General features: G+C 35.3%; 1 protein-coding gene across 3 annotated transcripts; it reads left to right on the top strand.

Annotated features, from left to right (window-relative positions):
- The first annotated feature begins 3,574 nt into the window (after positions 1–3,574).
- On the top strand, positions 3,575–15,029 carry LOC109049082 (annexin A1-like). Of its 3 annotated transcripts, none has more exons than XM_042725009.1 (13): positions 3,575–3,639; positions 3,810–3,884; positions 4,010–4,121; positions 4,947–5,041; positions 5,607–5,720; positions 5,877–5,967; positions 6,051–6,130; positions 6,220–6,276; positions 9,610–9,703; positions 9,819–9,914; positions 10,205–10,263; positions 10,386–10,508; positions 10,695–11,175. In XM_042725009.1, exons 2-13 carry the CDS (start codon positions 3,831–3,833, stop codon positions 10,749–10,751), a joined length of 1,032 nt encoding a protein of 343 aa, XP_042580943.1. In that variant the 5' UTR covers positions 3,575–3,639; positions 3,810–3,830; the 3' UTR covers positions 10,752–11,175. The 3 variants fall into 3 exon arrangements, with proteins under 3 accessions (XP_042580943.1, XP_042580945.1, XP_042580944.1); XM_042725011.1 differs by having other exon boundaries at positions 3,576–3,639; positions 3,822–3,884; XM_042725010.1 differs by lacking the exons at positions 10,386–10,508; positions 10,695–11,175 and adding exons at positions 14,596–14,718; positions 14,828–15,029 and having other exon boundaries at positions 3,604–3,639.
- The last annotated feature ends 501 nt before the right edge of the window (positions 15,030–15,530 follow it).

Raw genomic sequence — 15,530 nt, 5'->3', positions numbered from 1 at the left:
AACCCCGCCCCCGGGAACACGCAACAAAAGAGGGCGAGGCCATGTTGTGCTGCTTTAGAGAAGAGGAAGAGAGAACTAGGGGTGCACTAAAAATTCTGTAATTCTGTCTTCTAACGATTATAATGGATTCACAAGTTTAAAAACCAATGTTCTAAAGCAGAAGCTCTCAATCCTGTTCCTCGAGTTACCCTGCTCTGCATCTCTCTCTCTCTCCATTTCTCATTCAGATCGTCAGATCAGCTCTAACAAACTGTTCTATTTATACACTTATTTTCACATAGAAATGAGAAGCGTTATACCTGGACGCACGTACCGTTGCTGTGCTGTATTAAAGCTTTAATCAGAATAAAACCGTAGATTAAAAGCTAACAGAAGCAGTACCATTTACAAACAACAGTGTATCTAAAAGTATGAGACAACAACAAACATACCATCAAGAGCCGTGCGTGCACAGGTTCTGTGCAATCCTCTTCATGAATATTCTCTGTGTCTCTATCAGGCTCAAACTGATAAGCAATATAGAGGACATCATTGTTTACAATACAACTGGAGCACATTCTGAGCTTGATGTTCAGGGATGTTCAGACATGTTCTAGAGGTGGTTTAGTGAATTACAAACCCACTGAGCCAGCTGACCAATCTCAGCCCATTGCGTATTTCTGAGGGAGTGGCTTCATAAAAATAGGGTTTGTTAGAGAAGGGACAGTTCGGTGTGGAATAAAGGTAAATTATGTGAAAAATAATACGTTTTTTAAAAACGAAGCATGGACACATGTTAGACTGCACCCCATAAACACAATCAATCCTAGAAAAAAAAAACAATCAACCACCCCTTTAAATACTCAGTTTTGTATATTATAGTGAAAAAGTGTTATTACAAAAGCAATATTCCTTATTTTGTTTAATGTTTTATTTAGACATAATAACCATAATCATTATTAGTTATATTGATATATAAAAACAAAATTTTTTGGCCAAATTTTGCAGCCCTACAAGTACACCAAACCTGGTGTTGCCCTTTTTTCCAAATAAAGAAAATGTTTGTCTGAAAAACATAAGGTTTGGATTTTGTGTGCATTTAATATATAATACATTCATATAAAAACAATCAGTGTTTTGTTTTAAAATTAACCTACAGCCCTGGTATGATATTTATTGTTTTTACAGGAGGAAAAATAGGGAAATAACAGATAATAAAATTGGTGTCTTATCTCCATCCCACCACCAGAGGTCACTCGATGACCAACAAACACATTAGGCCAGTGCTTCCCAAACCTGTCCTGGAGTAAGGACTAGTAACTAATGAATAAATATTAGTACTTAATGGAAAAGATACTAGTATCTAAAAAATAAGTACTAGTGCCATGAAAATAGATACTAGTACGGTTTATAGATTAAATGTTAAAACGGCTTTGCATACTGGTGCTGTGGGTCTGCAGCTGGATACTATTGGATGAAGGACCTGGAGGATATGATTGCAATTACCAGGTGATGAAGGACATGGAGTATCTAATTTTTGTTTTGGATAGTGTTTTTTTTGTGAATAGTTCTGGTTTTGATTTTGAAAGTAATATAGTGTAATTGGTAACATAATCAGATTAGCTTTCGCTGTTACTGTTAAAGTTTGAAATAAATAAATAAATAATACTTTTATTCAGCAATAATGCATTAAACTGATCAAAAACAAGGGCTTTTACATTGTTACACAAAACTGTATTTTAAATAAACACTGTTCCTTTGGACTTCTTATTCATCAAAGAATCCTAAAAAATAATATATTAGACAGAACAACCATTTTTCAGTTGTGATATTAATAAAACAAAAATTATAATTAACTGAGCCCCAAATCAGCATATAAAAATGATTTATTGAAGGATCATGTGACACTGAAGACTGGAGTAATGGGTTCTAGTAATTCAGCTTTGCCATCATTTGAATAAATTACATTTTAAAATATATTAAAATAGAAAACAAAATATTACTGTTTTTACTGTATTTTTAATGTAGTAAATGCAGCCTTGGTGAGCATACACTAAACTTTGAACAGTAGTGTAATTCTATAAGTCAAATGTGTTTGAATCATTTAAAAAAGTATGTAAATTATACATAAATATAGTAAATCTTGAGAAGTGGATGCTTTAGATTAAACTGTCACCCCTCATTCCATTCCATGTTTCTTCCTTCCTTAGAAAAAAAACCATGACCAGGGTGGAAAATCTACAAAAGTAAAACCAGGCACAGCTGGAGGTGGTGTGCTTCTACAGGAAGATGAGTCACTCGCGTCAGCTAATCCTAATGCCCGGGGGCCTTTGACTCGAGCGCTAGGCCCCAGGGGACCTGGACCTCTACCTGGCCAACCAGGGGCAGGCAGGGGTCAAGAGCTAACACCTAGAAGGGAGTAATGTGTGATCTAGTCATAATTGTGTGCCCTGTTGGTCTACACACTCTATAATTAATGTAAACTTTTTTTTTCATGTTCATTGAACAGTATATGGATAGTTTTCTCATTTACAGCTTGGAAAGTGTTCTCTCGTTTTGTTTGGTTTTTGTTTTTTTTAAAATGCTTGCTTTGGTATTTTGTTGATGCAGTGAGATGTATTTTTAATTGTGTCTTAAGTGTCTAAATTCTCTTTGGGCCTATGTGTTATGTGTTTAATGCATGCAAATTATACCCCTACATATAGCTGCTTTATTATTGAACTACAGTTGCAATACATTTGTTGTCTATTTTATTTATTTATTTTTTTTGTAATAAATCCAAAATCGAAATCATAAAAATTTTATAATAAATCCAAAAAAAAGTTTTTTAGTCATTTCCTTACTTTAGTGACAGTTGAGCATTGTGAAGATTAGATTACTAATGGTCACAGTACTATATGAATCACTCAACAACCACCCAAACCGGTTCTAAACATTTCTGCATGTATCTCTTGTGCAAAAGCATGCCACACAAACCCAGAACCCAGTTATACAACATCATTTTTTTTAAACCTCATGTTTTAGAGTTTGTCCTGTCACCTAAAATTACCCTCACAACTTTGACTTAACATCTGTAGTGTGAGAAAACTCTAGTCGAGGGTTGTAGCTTGACCTTGGAAGGACAGTTCACCCAAAAATGTCATTCCCTCACCCTTATGTAATTCCAGTAATTTTCTTTCTTCTGTGGAACACAAAAGGACATACATCTGCATTCTCTTCCTTTTGCCTTTAACAGCAGAAAGTCATGAGTTTTTGGGAAAAAAACAATAAATGAGTAAATGATGTTAGAATTTCCATTTTTTGATGAAATTCAATTTTGGATTGAATATATTGAAAGAATAGAATAATATGAAACTAAGTAGAAGCATGTGCACAGTCTTTTGCAAAATCTGTTGATGAATGTTATTTATTGTGTATGATTTTTGTTTAGGATTTATATTGATGTGCATGGTATTTTGCTCAAACCAATAATCCTGCAGTTTGAGGTGAATGCAGCAAACACATTAAAAAGACAGTAAAGACAGGTACAACCAGAACAACCTTGTTAAACTAATCAATAATGCCATGTTTTTTTTTTTTTTTTTGTGCCTAAGAATAAAAGGCCTGGTTATGTTTCCGAAATCACCCATTTCAGAGCAGCTCTCACAGACAGGGGAACAGGTGAGATATCATAGTAAACATGTTTTACTGTTGTCATCAGTAGCATATTTTAACAAAGCTCTTTGAAAACATTTGACACTGAATCATTGACTTACAAACATTAGTAATGATGTTTCATAAGCACAACATAGCATTTGTGTATGTATCTGTTTGTTTGTTACTTGTCATAGCTTTTTCCAAAGTTTTAAAGGATGGCATTCTTCAAGAAGTTTATCGACAAAATTTGTGATGATGACAGCAGCAAGGTAAGTATAGAATATATATGACCGATGCTTTGAATAAATTAAAGTACACCTCAACATTACTACTTATATTAGTAATTAGTCCATGGTTTGACATTCAGTGGGTGTTATAATTTGTTTCATCACAGGGTTCTAAAGGTAGGCCAGTGGAGACGGCATACTTTGGAACAGTAAAGCCTGATCCCAACTTTAATGCCCAAAATGATGCTGAAAAATTGAAGAAAGCTATTGAGACCAAAGGTAAATACTTTGCTGTAAATACAGGTGTTTTACTCATTTTGAACTGTGCATAGTAGTGTTGTGCTATAAGGTTGAAGGAAACATACTAACCAGTGTCGAAATCAAGATTGATGTGACGTTAAAGACGTAAAATGCGCTCATGCTCCTGATAACAATGTTAGAAATACTGTAGGGATGCTGTTTTTTTTTTGTTTGTTTGTTTGTTTTTGTGTGTGTGTTTTGGCAAAGTATGAAAAAGAAAAGTTTATTTCAACTAGATATAATAAGTTATGTGTTTATTCAAGTGTTGTCATGTTTAGTAGGACACACCCCTGCAATACCTGGAAAACTTTCCTAGAATGCATTCCTAGAAGTAGAACTACATTATGTCATAGCTGAAAAGCACAGGCTTAATGACACTAATTCATGAGCACTAGAATAAAACTGGCCACATGACAAAATATTTTGTATTTTCATATATTTATATATATTTTCAAATATATCATATTTTGTACATGTGTTCTGTGTACAAAAAAAGTGTACTGTCCAGTAAAATACTAGCATTTGACTTAGATCGCACATTTGTTTTAAGAACATTCTAGTGACCATGTCCAATTAATTTAAACGTTGCTTTAAAAAAAGAGACAAGCAAATTGTTTTGTCCCATGCATATCTCATGAATCAGCATTAAATTAAATACATATCCCCCAATACACAGTTATAGTTGTACTTCTTATGCACCTTGAATTATGTGCACGATGCAGCGGCTCATTTTAACCCACCAGAATTATGCTGTAGTTTGATCATAAAAAGCCTCTGACTTTTGACTGTTTTCCTCTCATGAAGGTGTGGATGAAGCCACTATTGTGGAGGTGCTGGCAAAGAGAAGCAATGCACAAAGACAACTGATCAAAGAAGCTTATCAGCAGAGTACAGGAAAAGTAAGCATTTTTACATCCTACAATGTTTGTCTTTGGCCTATTTAAATGTGTAATGATGGTCTGGCATTTAAATATGAGATTGGAGGCATAGATAGAGGATGTTCAGAAGTTGTCTATTCATAATTCTCAGTTAATTGTAATTGAAATATGAATGTTGACTCAGATTTTCAAGACAGATGAACAGAAATAGACACAAAATAGAGCTGCAAGCAGAAATTAGGAAGTTAAGAACATCAGTGACATAATGTACACTGCATTTAACATGGTCCAAGGAATTAAAAAATTATGATTGTAATAGTTTATGAACAACAGTATGACTGAACTATTTTTGTGCCAATTCTTTCAAAGGTCATGTTGTCGCCTACATTTACAACACTTTACCAGTAGGTGGCAGACTTAAGTCATAAGGTCACAAATTTGGTTTTGTTCTAAAGAAAAAATCGAAATATCTGACAGCTGCTCAACTTTGTGTGTGTGTGTGTGTGTGTGTGTGTGTGTGTGTGTGTGTGTGTGTGTGTGTGTGTGTACTAGTGTATTGTACTATGTATTGTTTTTTTGTGCTTAGCCTCTGGCAGATGCACTGAAAAAGGCTCTGAAGTCAGATTTTGAGGAAGTGGTCCTTGCCTTGCTGATGACACCCCCTGAATATGATGCTTTTGAAATGAAAAGAGCCATGAAGGTCTAATATTTTATCTTTTTTGTTTTGTTTTGTTTTGTTTTGTGTGTTTTAAACCTTGACAGTTAATATTTAAATAGTTCAAAATGTTAGACAGTTTACACAACCATCCAATATTTTATATAAAGATTTAAACACTAAAAATGAATTTATAATTAGGGTCTTGGGACAGATGAGAATGTCTTAATTGAAATTCTAGGGACCAGATCAAACAAGGAGATCACAGCAATGAAAAATACTTTTAAAGAAGGTAAACAACACAGATCCAAATACATACATGTACTTGATGAATGCAGATGTGTGTGTAGCTGCTAAGCTCTTTTTGTTGTAAAGTCTATGGAGAGCTGCTGGACGAACAAATTAAAGGTGAAGTTAGTGGAGATCTTGAGACTACCCTGCTTGCCCTTTGCAAGGTAAGAAAAAGGTTGCTGTTTAGTATATGTATGTTACACTTTAAGAAAACTGAATCATTTATGTGTACTGAATATATATCCTATAACAGGCTACCAGGAGTGAAGACTGTAATATTGACGATGGGCTTGCAAAGAGTGATGCAAAGGTACTGTGGCAGATTCTACGCCAACACTGTAAAAACTGAACTAAACAACATGCAACACATGTTATTAATAAGTGTGTTTAAATAAGCTGATTTGTCTGGGTATAAATCATTTTCCAGTAACCTGTTTTGAACTAACATTTTAGACAAAATATAGCCATTTGTTTTATTTAAAATTGCACTACTGCCATCTGTGATTGAAATTGCAAGTTAAAAGTAGCCTACTTACAGATTTGTTGCTTTACATCAGTTGTGCTTCAGCACTACTGTTGTGAAATGTTGTGGCAGTTTTACAACAGTTTTAGTAGTTTTTATTTTTGTTATTGTTATTGCTCGCTTAACCTTTATGCCTTAATTAGAGTTAACAGATAAGATGTGTCTACAGGCATCTTTTAAAATTAATAATGCTCTAACAGATCTTTTTGGGCAGTTGGGGGGTTATGTTTGGGTTGAAGAGCAAAAGTACCACTGCGTACTATACAATCTGTAGAGGCTTAATCTATTCTTGCAGTAGTCTTAAGGATGATCATAGCCTGAACCAGGATCAATTTGTTCTATTCAGGTAGGGTCTGATTTATTGATTTTATTTTATTTTATTTTATTTTATTTTTGATGTTGTAAAGTGGGAATCTTCATGAGTGGGCAGTTGTTATGATGTGGACAGTGAGGATTTTCTGGTTTAACAAGTGCTTTATACATTACAACAAATTCTTAGCTTACTTAGCTGCCTTTTGGAAGGTAAGACAATTAAATCAGGGACTGAATTTAGCAGTAGAAGCTGTGGCTTTATATATTTTATTTTTATATATTTATTTATTTGGTTCAGTGAGATGAAGGTGCATATTGAAAAAAAGGGGGCCAAGCACTAAACCCTGTGGCACCCTAGTATTTAGCTGTCTTGATAGATTTGCCTCTGAGCTAAAACTCAAGACAGCAAGGTCCAGTTAGTGTAATGCCCAGTCCAAAGATGATGGACATGAGGATCTAGGTATGGTTGCACCATCTAGATGTAAAAAAAAGTTGGATGTAATCCCTCTGCTGGGTTTAGCCATGTCCAGCTTAACGTCCAGATAAATATTTACACCTATTGCACCAACTAAAACTATGACCAGGCACAACTAGGCCCAGCGTAGGCAATGACCAACCACACCAACACATCGTACTGCAGTGATAGTTGAGAAATCATTCATGCAGCAATGGCTACAACTACTAAATATAGCTGCAAGCAGCAATTAAGGGGCCAAGCACAAAAGAAGTAAAATGAAGAGCTAAGGAGCTTTTTTAATTACTCAGCAAAGACCAGGGCTCTCCAGTCCTGCTCCTGAAGAGCTTCCTTCCAGCAGACTTAAATTCCAACCCTGCTTCAGCACACCTGTCTGTAATTAAGTAGCTCTGAACAACTTGATTAGCTGGTCCCTGTGTGTTGGATTAGGGTTTTAGCTGAACTCTGCAGCATGGTAGCTCTTCAGGAGCAGGGTTGGAGACCCCTGTTAAAGAAGTTTGTTTATACAGAATTTTACTTCAAAACTCAAAATGGCTGATGCCCAAAAAGGCCAACATAGGAAAATTAGATACTGTTTGATTCTGTATGCCGTTTTGAATCTAGTAAGACCAATCTTATGATTTTTGGCCAAATATTATATAGTTTGACCAGTAGGGGATGCAGTGCCGAAACTACGTATGTGCTGTGAGGTAGGTGGCACTCTGTGAGATGTAGGTTTTGGTCTGGATTTGGTAAATGATTTTTGAGAATAGCCTCATGCCCTTTTTTGCACAAACTTCATTAAATTCATTAGTGCGCTTTACCAAAATGATTTGGTATATCAAAAAGCTTTTGATAACTTTTGGCTAGAATGCTCTGAAGATGATCTGAGGCAATTTTGGTAAAAATTGGACAAACTGTCTAGGACGAGCTAGAAAAAGTAGGTATTTAGACAAATTCACAATTGCGCAAAAATCTTGAAACGTAGAAATTTACATTTTGGTATGCATTCGACTCGCCACGGCCAAGTAATCAGAGGAAATTTTGCTTCTACACCTCATGGTTCAAAAGTTATTAGCAAAAATATGAGTGCAAACTGTCTTCTATCTGTGTGCCAAGTTTCATAATTTTCCCACAAGCGGTTCTACTGTATGGGCTGCCATAGACTCCCAGAGTGGAAGAAGAAGAAGAAGAAAACCAACGGATACAATAGGTACCTAAGCACCTAGTGCTTGGCCCCTAATAATAAAGAATTAACTGCTCAAGACATCATAACAAGTAAAGTCACCCCACCATGATTTCATTGAGCAAACGTTTCCTAAGTCTGCATTTTTATATCAAGTCTCCCTCCACATTCTTATGACAGATATATTCAAACATTCATTAAAAAATGAAGACGTTTATGAAAACGTCTCTTCTCTAGAGTTATTTTTCTAGCTGGCTATAGAGTTTATGTACAATGAAAGTCTTTCCTGTGGTAAATGTGACATTATGTGACACATTGTTCACAAGCTGTTTTACTGACATCTATTTGCAGTTTAAACACTGGTTGAGGGATTACATGAGACATGATTAATTTCAGTAAGTTGTTCTGTTTCTTACAGACATGAAATATCATTTCCAAGCATTCATAAGGTCTCTTGTAGAATGATAGTGAGTTATTGAGTTTTTTCTATTGATGCAAGATAATGTGTGATAATCTACTACATAATTACATACAGAAATATATTTTGTGTAAGGTCATTTAGCACTGTCAGCAATGTGGTAGTCTACACCGATCTTGATAATTGCTACAGTTCACGTACAGTTCAATAATTAATTCACAAATGAATACACTAAATACAAATCATGTCTGAACAAATCATGACTTTTTTCTTTACACCTACCTTTGACTAGGTGTAAGATTTAGTCTCAAACACATGCCTATGCCTAGATGGTGCATGAGGGATTAATACTATGCAAGATTGAAAGCACATTTTGCATCCAGCCTAGTCTTACAACCAAGTGTACGTCCAGCTGGTGCAACCGGCCCCTGGTGATTTACTGTACCAATGCAAAGGCATAAGGCAGGTCTACGTAAAACGATGAACAGTGCCATCTTTGGGACAGGAGGACAACAACATGTCTAGGTCTGTGGTAAAGTTGTCCAGTTTACATAAAGTATGTTGTGTGCGGTCCCTTGTTGGTCATCTTGTTTGGTGGACAGGAATACAACCAGTATTCACAACATGAATGATGCATACTATAAAATGGAACACAGAAGTATGCATTATAGTTTGTAATAACAATATGTAAGGTTATTTACATGCCATGCTGGTGTTCATGTAAATGCACTCACTGTCTGCTTTATACAGGCTCTGTTTGAGGCAGGAGAGAATCGGGTTGGTACTGTTTGCTCTGTCCTGATTGATGTCCTCACATCCAGGAGTGAAGCTCAGTTGTGTAAAAGTAAGTGAGGAAACATCTATGACAGAATACAAATGTTACCTATATGATTATTTTTCACAGAGAGTTGACTTTATATTTTTAGACACTAATAGTGTCATTAAAAATGTGCTTGCAGTTTTCCAGTATTATGGGAACTACAGCAAGGAGGGTTTGGCCAAAGCGCTGGAGAGTGAGCTTCATGGGAAATTTGAAGACTGTGTGATGACCCTGGGTAAGGAAACAAGCCTTCATTTTAGTCTGTGTGTCTGTGGCTGTGTGCGAGAGATTGTAGACATGTTAAATGCTTCAGTGATCGAAAGACTATTCTCAGAAAAGCTTTTAGGAAGCTTGTTCTTCCAGCTCTGCTTGTCGAGGGTGGGTCCAGTCAGCATTATCACACAAACCTTTATCACACAAAGATACAATAGCAACTAAATCAAGCAGTATGAAGTCACATCTTCCATTTGTGTGCTCATTTTTTCAAACATTCAAACCTCACAACATTCTAATTTTTATGTTTAGTTAAGTCTGCTTGGAACAAACCTGCCCTCTTTGCAGAAAAGCTCCAACTGGCTATGAAGGTAAAGTTGCAAAGAAATTTATGCGATGTGTTTCAGTATGCCCATGTAGTTGTGCACTGTGAGTGCTGCATATGCTTTTGCATTATTTTTTACATGAATTTAACTGTAATTTGGGTTTCTAGGGGTTAGGAACCAATACTGATACACTGACTAGAATCATTGTGAGTCGTTCAGAAATTGACCTGCTGAAAATCATTCAAGAATATAAGAGGATGTATGGCAAAACCCTTCAGGAGGCTATTCTGGTGAGTCTCCATCATTTGAAAGGCTCTAAACAACAGTTAACTTTGATGCTAACATAAAATAAAAAAATGAGCCCATTTACTTCACATTCATTATGGAATGAAATGATTGCTTTTCATGATCCAGTCAATTTCCAATGAATTCAAGTCAAGTTCACCTCTTCATTTACCCCTTTTCTGGTTTTACAGAAGGAAACGGGTGGAGATTATGAAAAGATTCTGTTGACTCTCTGTGGCACGCAGTAATAATCTCTTACATGTCGGAATTATGTGAAAAACATCTGCAGATTCATTACATGGTTATATTAATTACCCTTGTTGATAAAACTCCATCCCCCTTAGTTGGCTTAAGAAAAAAAACTGTTTAATTTAAATATGAAAAAAAGTGTCATTATGTGAATGTTATCATCAGCATAATATTCCAAGCTACAACTTGGCATACTGTCTTAGTGGTAATTCAAGTGTTACAATGACATGGCAACTATATATTAGTATTATTGTAATAAATTGCTTTGTAAATTGTGGCAACATTTTACATTGTGATGAACATATTGGTTTCTTTAGCATGTGACAGTAAGTGAGAACTGTGAGCAATGGCTTGACCTTATCTGTATGTCAATTTTCATTATCAAAGAGACAAATTCCACAACTAATAAACTCTTTAAAAATCTAGTATAAAGCATATGCATCTAATGCTACTTCTAGTGAACAATATCATTTCATATGTGAGTTTGGTCACACTTTATTTTGGGGTCCAATTCTCACTATTAACTAACTATTAACTGTGCCATTTGCCTCCATAAACTCCTAATTTGCTGCTTAGTATTAGTTAGTAAGGTAGTTTAGGTAAGGTTAAGTTTTTTATGAAGGATTAATGGAATTAAAATATGGTCATGCAGATTAAGGCATTGATGTTTGCTTATTAAGTACTAAAACAGTATATATATGATATATATATATATATATATATATATATATATATATATATATATATATATATATATATATATATATATATATATATATATATTGTGATCAAATGTTTATTAAAAGGAAATGATCAACACAATATTACAAAGCATTTCAAAATCACACCAAACCGTTCAAAAGAAAAAATGCATAAATATACATATATAAATGCATATAATATACATAAATATATATACAAATACTGTGCACACGCATATACAGATACATATTAATAAAATAAACAGACATACATACAGCCAAGTATGGTGACCCATACTCAGAATTCGTGCTCTGCATTTAACCCATCCAAAGTGCACACACAGCAGTGAACACACACACACACCGTGAACACACATCCGGAGCAGTGGGCAGCCATTTATGCTGTGGCCCCCAGGGAGCAGTTGGGGGTTCGGTGCCTTGCTCAAGGGGCAACTCAGTCGTGGTATTGCCGGCCCGAGACTCGAGCCCACAACCTTAGGGTTAGGAGTCAAACTCTCTAACCACTAGGCCACAACATTCCTCCTTCGCATTGTAGTAGGAGTGGTGTTCACCATTTGAAAGACGCTTATAATGATTCTGATATAATGATACACACATACATCCATACATATATGCACATATGGAGAAAAAAATTAATGCAATGGGTGTACACACAAAGGTTGTTGCCAAGGTACACCATATGCTTTGAGAGCTGATCTGAGCAGTAAATAAAAGAAAAATGAGGAGGCTGGTGAATTAAATGAGTTTGCAATATCTTGAAAAGAGCACAAACCAGAATCATTATAAGTGTCTTTCAAATGGTGAACACCACTCCTACTCCAATGCGAAGGAGGAATGTGTCTACCACCAATGTCAGGCCTTTATTATTGAATATGGGAGACTGTGTATGCCACCTACAGAAGATCCTGCATCTAGATTCGATCAAACTCCAGGTGAGTTATGTTTGTAAATGCATTTCACTGTGTCATGAATCCTGTCCATGAACTTCCATCCACTTGCCATCAGAGGTTGCCCTCCCTTTATATTGACTCTCACACCACATAGACTGTTACACATCACACTGGACTACATTTCCCATGCTCCATTGCACTAATCACAATCTCACCTGAAACCAATCACACACAGCTGCTACCAATTACACCCACTATAAGAATCAGTCTCAAAAAACCATTCACTGCCAAGTATTGTTTAGCACATATCACTGTTGGTTGATAGCTACTTTACAGAGTCTGTTTATTGATTTCCTGTTTCCTAGTCTTGCCTAGTCCTGTCTTAGTTTTGCCTTGCCTGTTTTCCGGTCCTTTGATTCTCACCTGTGTATATTGGATTGTCCGTTTGCCTGACCCTGTCTTGGATACTTGTTTGCCCCAGTCTGGACTATTGCTCGTGTTTACAGATTATTTGTCAAACCCTCTGGATTATGTTCTCCGATCGATGACCCACGCCTGCCCTAGGAATACTCTTTGTCTTGCCTCATTCATGTCTGTTTGCTGTTTATTGACCCATGCCTGTTTGTGACCATACCTTTGAATAAAGCTCTGCATATGGATTTGCATATCCTCTGTTCTCTCCTTAACACGTTGCATGTCCTTGTCTGTAGCTTACCCTAATTAATATTGCCAACAATTCATGATGCTATACTCATAATGAAGTGATTGATGGTATTGGAATTGATATGACAATTTGCAGTAGATTAATCTGCACAATTTTTGCAATAACTTCTTCATTCACTTTGTTCTTGATTACAGCATTAAAAAATACGTACAAAGAAGGTAACAAGAAAGATTTATATACACACTATACATGTTCATTCTAAAAGCAGAGATAGCTGCTAACCTTTTTTTGTTGTACAGTCTATGGAGAGCTGCTGGAGGAAAATATTAAAAGTGATGTTAAAGGAGATCTCAAGACCTCCCTGCTCGCCCTTTGCAAGGTACAAAAAGTGCCATTTTGGAGAAGTTTAGCACTAACAGTGTTGTTTAAAATCTACATTTTTACAATATTACAATTTTACAATAGTGTCTGTGTGGGTGTGCGAAAGAGAAACTAGTCATTTTAAATGCTTCAGTGGTGATTTGAATAAAGACAGTTCTATAAAAACTTGTTCAAGAGACAGGCCTGTTTTTCCATCTGTACATGTTAAGGGTGGTTTTATTCTCACACACGAAAACTTAGGTTAGGTACAAATATCCAAGATTAACTAAATTTTTATCTAAAAAATATGGAATGTTGTTCAAATTCACTTTTTAGTTATTTTTTATAATTACAATGAATAATAACAAGAAGAAGAATTATAGGGAGACCGCACATGGCTTGCAGATTTACTATTTCGTTCCCTTGATTTATAAATTGTGCGCGCGATTTACTAATTTGTTTCCTCGATTGGCTAAATCGTGCACACTATTTATAAATCAAGAGAGCGAATTAGTAAACTGTGCACATGATTTAACAAATTGAGGGAACGAAATCGTAATTGTGTGCACGTTTTAGTACATCAAGGGAACGAATTAGTAAATCGTGCACACGATTTATTTATTTTTTCTTGCATGTCATGTGCGGGGCTCCATAGAATTGTTTGTTTGTTTTTTAATTAATTATGTTTTTTTTTTTCTTTTTTATGTTTTTTGTTGTGTGTTTTGAACAAACCTGCCTACTTTGCAGAAAGGCTCCATATGGCTATGAAGGTAAAGTTGCAGAGAAATTCATAAAATGTTTTAAATTTGATTGAATTTGTCAGTGAATGTCTGTGTTTCTTATCTGGCCCAGTGATCAAAGAGGCTACAACTCTTTTGTATTTCTGGAGATTTTCAAATAACGCTTTTTTCTGGCCTAAAGGACACCAGGGTGTCAATATCTTGATGAAAATGACTATCAAATCTATATATCACTAGGCTATATTAAGCAAATTTGCATTTTCACAAATAACTCCAGAATTGGTTTGATTTTGCATTTTAAGTAATACCATTATAACTTTATATCAAAGTTTGAGGAGTTTAAAGTTTTCTTTAGTACAAGTGCTACCATATCCTATTATTAACAAATGGACTAACAAAAATAGTTGCCAACAGAATTCAGTCACATCATCAAATCAGTTAACCTGCAATATGGTCTTGCTTTACAGGGATTGGGAACCAACACTGACACGTTGACTAGAATCATTGTGAGTCGTTCAGAACCTGACCTGCTGAAAATCATTCAAGAGTACAAGAGGATGTATGGCAAAAGCCTTCATGAAGACCTTCTGGTGAGTCTACATAACTCATAATGGGCGATCTGAAAAGCTTTTGAATTTTGCATTCTTAGATCACTCTTATTTAAAACCTCAATGAAAAGTGGCTTCTGTGTTTTTACAGAAAGAAACAAGTGGAGATTATGAGAAGATCCTGCTGGCTGTCTGTGGGACTCAGTAGTCAATGATAAATATCTTTATTTAACTGGATCACGCTAAACACATCTGTTCATTAAACTGGGTGTATTTATGGCCTGTGTAAATGCCTAATCTCCTCAGGGTGTGGCTCTTCAGGAGTGTTTCATTAAAACTCTTTGTGCAACTCATTGTGTAATATTTTTTCTTTGCCCAGTACACTCAAAGGCATGTGGTTTAAGTGTCTCGGGATACTTTAAAGTAACATCATTAATTAGATGAGAATAAACTTCTACATCTGCATATCTATATGTGTGCAAATAATCTGTATGATTATTTGCACACATAAGGAGCTCTTTCTTCCTGATCTGATCACATGTTTTGGTGTAACCCCAATGCATTGAGGTTTATTCTTGATATTGATTCATTTCTTGAGTTCTTGTGAATAAAACAAAAAAATTAAAAAACACATTTTTAAATTACCTGAAGGTATATTCATACACAATGAAGACATCAACAATTAAGTAAATTGATCATAAATATCATAAAAGAAAGAATCAATAACAATTAAGAAAAAAAATGAATACAAATAAGTATGCAGCAAGCCAATCATTTTAAAAAGCACTTTGATTATGATCTATCCAATGCTGTTTAATATAATAATATCATGAATGGACATTAGGCCTATTATC

Source organism: Cyprinus carpio, chromosome B5, assembly GCF_018340385.1.
Source record: "Cyprinus carpio isolate SPL01 chromosome B5, ASM1834038v1, whole genome shotgun sequence".
NCBI lineage: Eukaryota > Metazoa > Chordata > Actinopteri > Cypriniformes > Cyprinidae > Cyprinus > Cyprinus carpio.
This window is presented reverse-complemented; position numbering and strand designations above follow the sequence as displayed.